We start from the raw sequence: 10,043 nt of genomic DNA on the forward strand, positions 1-10,043 counted from the left end.
GGGTTTGAACTGCCAGCCTTCTGGTTAGCAGTCAAGTGCCTTAGGCACTATGCTACCAGAGCTCCGATATATATATATATATATCAAGAGCCAGGCTGTGCTGTGTGCTGGGAGCTAATCCCAAACCTTGGAGCCTTTGACCCTCCAGAAGCTTTAGATCAGAGGGCATCAGAATCATTTGAGGAGCTTTTTCAAAGTACACTTGCCTGGGCCCTCGTCATGTTTATTCTGAAAAAATACTCCAGGTAATTCTAATGCACTTATCTGAATGACCCCAACAAACACAGCAGGTCCATTTTAATAAGTCAAATAGCAGGCAGAAGAAAATGTCTGGTAAGAGTGCTGTCCCCTGCCAGCTCTGGAACACCCAGTGGAGAGAGTGCAAACTCTGGAGCCATGGAAACCTTGGTCTGAATCAGAGCTCTCCCATTAATAGAATTGTGGCCTTGGGCATATTCTTTAACCTCTCTGACCCTTGGTTTTTTGTTTAATTTGTAAAATACAAATAACCGACAGGGTTGCCGTGAGGAGTAAATGACATGGCATGTACAGCGCAGCAGCACCATACACCTCAACAAATGGTAGTTCCCCTCTCCTTATCTGGATCCACCCTGGGTGGATTCTGTTTTGCAAATACCAATTACATTTTGTTTTGTGGAAACAAAGGGGGTCTATGATTCTACCTCTCAGAACTCCCAACACACACTCTGCATACACATCCAGATGAGTTGCTGGCAGGGCCCTGTGCCATTCTTCCATTTGCCCAGTAAATGTTTATTGAAGGCCAACCACAAAAGAGGCCCTGGGGTCTCACCCAGCATGGGGCACATCTAGGTCCTGGGTACCTGGAGTAAGTCTGCTCGGTTCAGAGCACTGGCTGCCACCTTGAGGAGGACTTCACCCTCTCTAGGGCTCGGTTTGGGCACCTCCTTCAGGTAAAGGTTTTCTGGTCCTCCTGGCTTGTCAAAGTGCACAGCTAACATCGTATGTTCTCTGAGGACACAGGTTAGAAAAAGGGAGGAAGCCCTGAGCTTCTTTCAGAAGCACAGCCTCCAAGCCAACATTTCAGCGCCCTCTGCAGGCCAGCCGGCCTCCCTTTGTTAGTCTCAGCAAGAACTGGCTCCCGCCCCGCGCCCTTCCTTGGAGGTCCCCTGCCGCCTCCAGAGTGATCCCACACAGAAGAGAGAGACTGAACGGGGTGAATGGGAATGGCCGTTTGATGTAGTAGAACAGGAAAACATTGAAGACTGTTAGGCAAATTATACTCCATCCGAGTTGGGGACCCCCTCCCCCCCACGACCCCAGGTCACTTGAGCCCGTGTGATTCAACCTGCAATGCGCTGAGCTCCTCTCCTCTGCTCCTTGTAGCGCTGTGCGGCCCTGGACTTTCTCCCGAGTCCTTGTAGCAGAAGCCTAGAGCCCTGGGTTTGCCTCGGGCAGGATAGGAATGGACTGCTGGACTCTCCGCAGCACGGAGGGTGGGGCTGACTAGAACCAGCCTTCTCCTTCTCCCTTTCTTAACTTCCTCTTTTAAAATATAAAGCTTGTGGTTGTTGTTAGTTGCTGTCTCTAGTGACATGCAAATCAGATTTTTTTTTTTTCCATTGTGGAAAACTCTCAGCTTTGCATGGAATGCTATTCCAGCCCTCAAGGCAGGGAGAGAAAAATCTCGCTCTCTCATGGGAAACCAGACCCAGTCTTTTGGCTGGCTTGTGATCAGTCCATTTTCATTGAGGCCAGGCTTTTAGCCCACTTACTCTATAGATCTGGTATCCTGCCCTATGGGCAGGCATCTTGAGTGTAGGTAAGCAGGGTGCTGCTGAGGAAGAAGTTGGCTGCTAAAGGAGAAGAGTGAGAAGAGAAATGGGTAAAAAGCAATCCTAGAATCCTTCTCACTTCTCCTGACCTTCCTGAAGAACAGAAAATAAGATCTGAACAAATGGAAAAACGCAGTGTTTTTGGATGAGAAGAACCAACTTAATATATAAATTCATGGTAAATTTAATTATAATTCCAATAGACTATTTTTTTAATTGGATAAAGTAATGTTTAAGTTTATGTAGAAGAATAAGCATCCATGAAATATATGATAAAGAATAGTGAGGAAAACTTACATTACTAGATATCAGAAAATATTATAAATAATAATGGTAATAACAATAATTAAGTAATAAGTGATAATAATAATAAAATAATAAGTATGGTACTTGCTTATGAGCAGTTTGTCCCAAAGACATAAAAAACACCAATATGTAAGAACATATTCCAGAGATGTTTATTGTAGCATTGATCATAGTGACAAAAGTCTAGAAACAAAGTAGATCCCATCCCTAGGGGAATAACTAGATAAGTGAAGAATACTGTGCATCCATTTGAGAAGCAAACCAGATCTATGGAAGTTGACTCACGCAGCTGCAGGGGCTGACGAACTCCAGATTGTCAGGCAGTCTAGCAGGCTGCTGACTTCTGAGGCTGACGAATCCAAGATTGGCGAGTAAAATGACAGATTGTTGGCTCACAGGCTATGAAGGCAACAAATCCAGGATTGGCAGGTAACATGGTAGGCCACTGGTTCACGTCCAGGAACTGGAGATGATGTCGGGCCAACTGCTGGATCCAAAATGAGCAAAAAGCCAGAGACCTTTCCCAAAGCTTTTCCATATATACTGGAAGCAGGCTATACCTGAAGATAACTTCCTGTCAACTGATTGGCTGCTCATAGCAGATTTCATCATGGAGGTGAGATTACATTATATCCAATCTCGTCATGGGGAATAACTGCATCATAACCGCTTAGAATCATGGCCCAGTGAAGCAGACACATAACGAACATTAACTGCCACATCTTTATATGTATTTTTTATTTCTCTTAATCATGAAAAGCTTTCTGAGTTATCTAGTGCTGCTGTAACAGAAATACAAGCGGATGGCTTTAACAAAGAGAAATTTATTCTCTCACATTTTATGAGACACAGTTCAAATGCATCCACTGCTGTGGAGTCAGATTTGACTCATAGCGACCCCTCCTTGGGTTTCCAAGGCAGTATCACTACGGAAGTAGATTGCCCAACCTTCCTTCTGAGGAGTGGCTGGTGGGTTTGAACTGCCAACCTTCTGTTTAGTAGTCAAGCGCCTTAGGCACTACACCACCAGAGCTCCCATTTAGGAGACTAGAAGTCCAAATTCACAGTGCCAGCTCTAGGGGAAGGATTTCTCTCTGTGTGTTTCTTGGTCCTAGGAGGATCCCAGCACAGGGACCCTGGATCCAAAGGACACATTCCGTTCCCGGCTCTTTCCTGGTAGTAGTAGGTCCCCTCTCTCCTAAAATTTCTAAAATAAGAAAAAAATTCAGGTAGACTGTTACCTTTATGGCCTCAGTGTACCATAAATCCCTGTAACTGCACCCCTATGTAGTCCTCTCATATATCGACTTTGGGCTTGACTATTGACTTGCTTTGGGCAATGGAACAATGAAAAGTGATTTTTTTGGTGGGCTTACCCTCTCTTGATGTTGGAAACTTTTTGACCATCCCAGCTGAGGTGTTCTAAACCAGTAGTAGGCCCAGATGATGATATTCTAACAGATTGTAGCCACATGAATAATCCCAAGTGAGCCCTGGTGGTGTAGTGGTTAAGCACTTGCCTGTTAACTGAAAGGTTGGTGGTTTGAATCTACCAGCTGCTCTGCAGGAGAAAGACCTGGTGTTCTGCTCCAGTGGAGATCATAGACTTGGTAACCCTATGGGTTGTTTCTACTCTGTCCTATAGGATTGTTATCAGTTGGAATCAACTCAACGGCACACAATGACAAAACCCACACTCACTAACACACATGCACACACACACACATTCAGGCAGACTGAGTCTGATCAAATTGTTGAAAGAACTGGTTGCAAATAAGACAGTTGTTTTAAGCCACTAATTACTGAGGTGGTTTGTTATATGGCAATAGATACCTGATAAATTCTAAAAGGTCAGGGATAGAGGGATAGTTAAGCTGTCTATATAATATCTCATACCACTGGTAACATTCTATTATCTGCTTTCCTTCCCCACCAGTCTGTGGAGTAATGTAGTATCTTAGTCACCTTGTAGTTTTCTAACATTTAATAAGATGAACTTTAGTGTCTTGGGCAAGAGAACTCTCTATTTTCATAAAGAAACCTTATTTTATTTCACACTGGAAAACAAGATTTCTAGTAATATAGGGTTGTTATGAGTTGGAATTGACTCGATGGCAGTGGGTTTTTTTTTTTTTAATGTTTTTCACTGAACTTTTGTGTGTGTGTGTGTGTGTGTGTGTGTGATTTGGGTGAAAATCTACAGAGCAAATTCACTTTTCATACAGCAGTTCACATATACTTTGTTTCATGACATTGACCACAAATCACCACAATGCAACAGCTCCCCTCCCACTTCCTCTCCATAGTCACCTCTTCCCTGTGTCCATCCCTCCATGCACTCCGGCCCCCTGAACTGTCTCCCTGTGCATAAACAGCCCTCATTTCTCCCATGATTGTTCTCTCCAAGGAGTGTATTTAGCTCAGGTAAACATTCAACTCATATGCCTGTCTTTTGCTTGGCAGGAAGCCACAGGTGTGGGTTCAATTCTAGACCTGAAGGGCAGTTAGGGTCCATAGTCTCAGTGGTTCCACCAGGCTCTATCAGACCAGCAAACCTGGTCCCCTCTTTTTTTTTTTCCAAATGCTTTTGAGTTTTGTTCCACATTGTTCTCCCTCTCTATCCAGGGTCTCCTACATAGATCCCCCTCCGAGTGGTTGCCATTGGTAGCCGGGCACCATCTAATTCTTCTAGTCTCATAGTTGTATAGGCTGAGGAGTGCATGGTGTCCCAGTCACTAGGACTAATTCTTTCCATGAATCTTTGGTTTTCTTCATTCTTCTTTGCTCTGGATGAGGAGAGACCCATCATTACATCTAGATGACTGTTTGCAGGCTTTAAGATCCCAGTCGCTACTTGCCAAAGTAGGAGGTGGAACAATGTTTCGTGTAGTATGTTATGCCAATTGAGCTTGATGTCCACTGAGACTATGGTCCCGAGCCCACAGGTTCAACTACTTGGTCCCTTTGGGTAGCTGGCTGTGACCAAGAAGTGACTACAACCTTATCCCTTGTCAGCTCTGCTATACACCTGGGAATTCAGATCCTACAAATACACTTATAGGACCATTGTCTGCCAACCCTATATATGGTCTTGGGCACACTCCCCTCTGCATAGACATACCTAATAGTTCAGACTGTCCACCCATCTATCCACCCACATACCCATGTTTGTCTTCACTGACAACGCAGTACTGTATGTGCAAAAGGGTTCGTCTTTGTTGTCTGTACTGCCCATGTACCTCTCTATGTCTTCCTCTTCCTTAGTGCCACCATGTTGATCACTCACATTTGGTACATTGCCCTTCTCTTCACCCAAATCAATACTTATCTCTACCTATCTAACTTCACTGAACTTTTTAATAATTATTCAAAACATTTACATAGTATCAAAATCAAGTCTTTAAAACAAAAAAACATCAGAGAAGTCTAGCTTCTACTCCAATCATTTTACTCATATCTTCCCTCCCCCTAAGATAAAATTGGTTTATTCTAATTTTTGGTTTATTCTTCTATTATTATTATTTTTTAATATAAGCACATATTTCCTTTTTCTAAGATAAAAGATAGAATTGAAAAACAAACCAACCAACAAACCCATTGCTGTCAACCCCATTCTGGTTCATAGGGTCCCTACAGGACTGAACAGAACTGTCTGACAAGGTTTCCAATACAGCCTTGGAAACCCCAGGAGCAGTCCCTACGAGTCTGATCTGACTCGATGGCAGCACATTTAGTTTGGTTTTGGAATTTTTATGGAAGCTGACTGCTACATCATTCTCTCGCAGAGGGGCTGGTGATTTTGAACTGTTGACCTTTCAGTTAGCCGCCAAGCACTTAAACCACTGTGTTCCATGGTTCTTCCAAAGGTAGAACATCACATACATTGTTTATAAGAGCCCTAGAAACTAAAACAGTGGATGCAGTGAGATCAATTAAAAAGTATTGCAGTAGCTCAGATGAAAGATGATAGCTTGGACTAGGGGAGATGGTAGTGAAATTGAGAGAAAAGGAAGGGTGAAAGAGACTTGGAGAATAAAATGGACTACTTGGTGAAGTGTTGGATATAAAGCTGGGGGATATCAAGAATGACTCCTAGGTTTCAGGATTGTGCACTTGGAGACAGAATGTCCTGGAAGAGAAGTAGGGGTTGGGTGATGATTATGTGTTAAATTTTGAATGTGTTAAAATAGAGGTACATTTGAGACTTCAGAGTGAAAGCATCAAGTAGTTAGTAGAGTATGTGTATCTGGAGTTCAGCAGAGCAGTTAGGGCCAGGGCTCCATGTTTGGGAGTTAGTTTTAGCTAGTCCTTTGATCTTTAAAACTGGCCTGAAATTTCAGATTGAATGAGTTTAGTTTCTTTTCCCAAATCTATAGCCTAACAGCTCTAGAATATAGCCCTGGGATAAAAATGACACTGAGAGAAAAGAAATGTGTCATAGAATATTGCTTTATAGTATATGAACACTTTACAGCTTATATATAATCTACAAAGTACTTTACCCATTACAAAGTATGTTACAGATTACAAAGTATTCATATTTCTGTGGTCTCAGTTCATTCTCTCAACAGTGTTGTGAGATAGCCTGGCCCCCATTCTCTCTAGCCCATCCCTTAACCCAGCTCAGCCCAGGCCTGGGCCTCCCCACACTCCCATATCCTTGACCTTGCCTCCCAAAATTCTTTCCTACCGTAGGGCCAGTGTCATTAACCACATCATGCTTGAGTCAGGGCATCTCCAGGATAATTTTGCCCACGTTCTGGTTGGCCTCCATGCGAGAGTGGGCCTTCTGGATGTCAGCCATGGCAAAGACTTTATCCACAATGGGGTGCAGCTGCACAGCACTCCCAGGGGAGAAGTGAGATAAGACTCGCTTTGTAAAAGTCCTCACCAGTGCTTCCTTATACTGAGACAGGGGAAAACAGTCCATTAAGAGGGTATGGATTTGTCACCAGGGAAGGTAGGGAGGGGAAAAGGGGGGATTATTGCTTATGGAATACTGAGTTTCTGTTATGGTGATGGAAAAATCAAATTGATTAAGGGTAGAGTTGCATAGCTGATTAATGAAATTGCTGTCAGTAATTTGTACACCTGTAAAGAGTTGAATTGGCTAAAGTTGGGTGATAGATATGTGTACAACAACAACAACAGAAAAAAGCCTGCGGAGGCTGTTTATGTACAACCACACATCTTATGTGATTTGGTTTTTTGATTTGGAGGTTTAAGGTGTGGTTTCATGGGACATCAAGTTAATTGGCCTAATTCTGGGGTTTTAAAAGTTTACAAGTGTCTATCCAAGGCACAAAATTAGTCCCTATTTGCCTGGAGCAACAAAGCAAGGAGAGTCACAAATAGGAGGAGGAAATGGAATGTGTGGCTAATTGCCTCCATGAACATCTGCTCCCTTTGCCATGAGACCAGAAGGACTGGATGGTGCCTGGCTACCATTACTGAACATTTTGATCAAAGATTCTATAGATGATTTCCAATCAAAAGGGGGAAAATGGCAAACAGAATTTCAAATTCTCATGGACTCTGGATTCTCTAGAATCATGGAGTCTGGATGAACCCCTAAAATTACTGCCCTGAGATAATCTTTTTTTTTTTTTTTTTTAAATTGTGATTTGGGTAGAAGTTTACAGAACAAATTAATTTTCCATACAGCAATTTATACACATTTTGTTTCATGCCATTGACTGCAATTTGCATAATGTTTTCAGCGATCTTCCCACTATTCCCTGTAGTTATCTCTCCCTGGTGTCCTTCTTTCCTATGCATTCCTGCCCTCTGAGCTATCTCCCTGTGCAGATATTGCCCTCCTGAACTCCCATGCTTGATTTTTCTAAGGAGCATATCTAACTGGCATAAATATTCACCCTATATGCCTGTCTATTGTTTGGCTGGAAGCCACAGGAATCAGTTCAATTCTAGACATGAAGGATAACTAGGGACCATAGTCTCAGGTGTTTCACCAGGCTATATCAGACCAGTAAGCCTGGTCTTTTTTATGATTTTGAGTTTTGTTCCACATTTTTCTCCCACTCTATCCAGGATCTCCTGCACTGATCCCTTTCCAAGTGGTTGACAGTGGTAGCCAGACATCATCTAGTTCTTCTGGTCTCATGGTCATATAGGCTGAGGTTCATGTAGTTCACTAGTCCTTTGGACTAATTATTTTTATGCATCTTTGGTTTTCTTCATTCTTCTTTGCTCCAGGTGAGGAGAGACCTGATATTATCTTTAAACCTTAGACCAAAAATATCCCCTGAAGTCTTCTGAAAACCTAACAATAGTTTAGCTTAACTTGTAAACAATGTCTGCCTTGAACATTGCACTCTTTTAAGATCTAGCTAGCTACATGGGATCAAATTGACAATAGCAACTAGAAAAATTTGATAGGAACTTTAGGGGGCAGTGAGTTTATGTTAATGGGAGAGGAACAACTCAGAAAAGGAGGATGAATATAGTTGCACAACTCACTGGGTAGAATCAGTGTCACTGAATTAAACATGTAGAAACTGTTGAATTGGTTTATGTTTTGCTGTATATATTCTCAACAGCAACACCAAAAATAAATAAATAAATTATAAAAAAAGAAAAGGTATGGGTAAGGTCCCCTTGTCCTCATGCAACTTTGATGGACCCTTAAAGTGGCAAGGGAAAAATCCAGACCATGCCTGGATGGCCCTAGTACCAGCCCAAAGAAGTCAGAGAGAGCCACAAAGGAAGAAGGAGCATCAACCAATCTAAATCCCCTTGGGCTCTGGAACCCCTGGATTCTGAAAGCATGGGAATCCCAATATCAATCTAGGAGTGGCAGAGGGGAGAAATAAGTCAGAGTCAAATGAGAAAATAGGTGAAGGGACTTAGTCATCTGATGGAGGGTAAGCCTTAGAGTCCCATCAAGAGGAGGGAAAGTTGGCAATGTCAGGAAAGAGTAATAAACAGGAATTGTATAAACCACAGCGGGTCTGGGTCAGGTGGTCATAATACAAGGGAAATGCCCAGAACTTGCTCACCTCTCCCCTGTGTGTGACCTACCTTCTTGTCCCTGGACCTCAGCAGACTGGCCTGCAGACTTCCTCGCTTACACAACAGCTTGGAAAGCAGAGGTCCATTGACTTCTGCTCCTCCCATGAGGCCATATAGAACCCATCGACCATCTGCAGCCAAACAGTGGAGGTTCTTCTCCCAGTAAGAGCCACCAATGCAGTCCAGGATCACATTGACACCCACATCTTGAAGTGAAAAGCATCAGTCATAGGTAGAAATGGCTTAGTTATCTTGGGAAAACTGATGCTTAAACTTTTACCCTCTAGAACTAGTCTTGCCCCATCTCCTGTAGACCAGGTGACCAAGTAGGAAGGAAAGTCACTCTCTGACAGACTAGGTGCACTTAGTTGTCCTAGAAAGTCAAAGAAGAAGTGGTTAAAGCATTCAGCTTTCAGAAAAGCTCAAGCTAAGAAGTTATGTCTCGTGGTGGTTCTGAACATAGACTGACTAGGCCTTGAGTACTTACTCTGGAGTGAATGCCATTGTTCTACTCTGGGAAGTTAGTATGCTTCCTCCTTTATTTTTTTAAATAATTAAAGCTATGTAATTGATCACGGCTGAGTTTTTTTGTTTGTTTGTTTTTTGTTTTGTTTCCCTTCCTTCTCTCTTTGTTTGGCAGAGACAGCCAGGAAGCTTAGAATCATACAAAATATTTTATCACAGTTATGATATTAACCTTTCTGATTAGCATATTTTCTTTCTCTTTCTTTCCTTGACTCATACTATTTATTTCTAACTAATTTTACTTTCACCCTGGGTAGCTATACCACTTACAAGCTTTTTTTTTTTTTTTTTAATTAGGATTTGGGTGAAGATTTACAGAGTAAATTCACTTTTCATACAGCAGTTCACATATACTTTGTCTCA

The 10,043-nt window shown here is 42.4% G+C and overlaps 2 protein-coding genes across 2 annotated transcripts in view; both read right to left on the reverse strand.

The window, feature by feature from the left end:
• LOC103195662 (quinone oxidoreductase PIG3) overlaps nt 1-983 on the reverse strand; it is a 6,157-nt gene extending 5,174 nt beyond the window's left edge. Inside the window, exon 1 of the mRNA XM_007939269.2 lies at nt 846-983. Within this exon, the coding sequence (XP_007937460.1) occupies nt 846-983 (138 nt within the window). The remainder of the gene's footprint in view (nt 1-845) is intronic.
• A 5,866-nt stretch (nt 984-6,849) lies between these two features.
• The window catches only part of LOC103195664 (quinone oxidoreductase PIG3-like), a 27,098-nt gene continuing 23,904 nt past the window's right edge, over nt 6,850-10,043 (reverse strand). The window contains exons 4-5 of the mRNA XM_007939271.1: nt 9,165-9,361; nt 6,850-7,029 (exon numbers count right to left, since the gene is read on the reverse strand). Of these exons, the coding sequence (XP_007937462.1) occupies nt 6,850-7,029; nt 9,165-9,361 (377 nt within the window). The remainder of the gene's footprint in view (nt 7,030-9,164; nt 9,362-10,043) is intronic.

This window comes from Orycteropus afer, unplaced genomic scaffold (genome assembly GCF_000298275.1).
Source record: "Orycteropus afer afer isolate SDZICR_OR568_19922 unplaced genomic scaffold, OryAfe1.0 scaffold00058, whole genome shotgun sequence".
Classification (NCBI taxonomy): Eukaryota; Metazoa; Chordata; class Mammalia; order Tubulidentata; family Orycteropodidae; genus Orycteropus; species Orycteropus afer.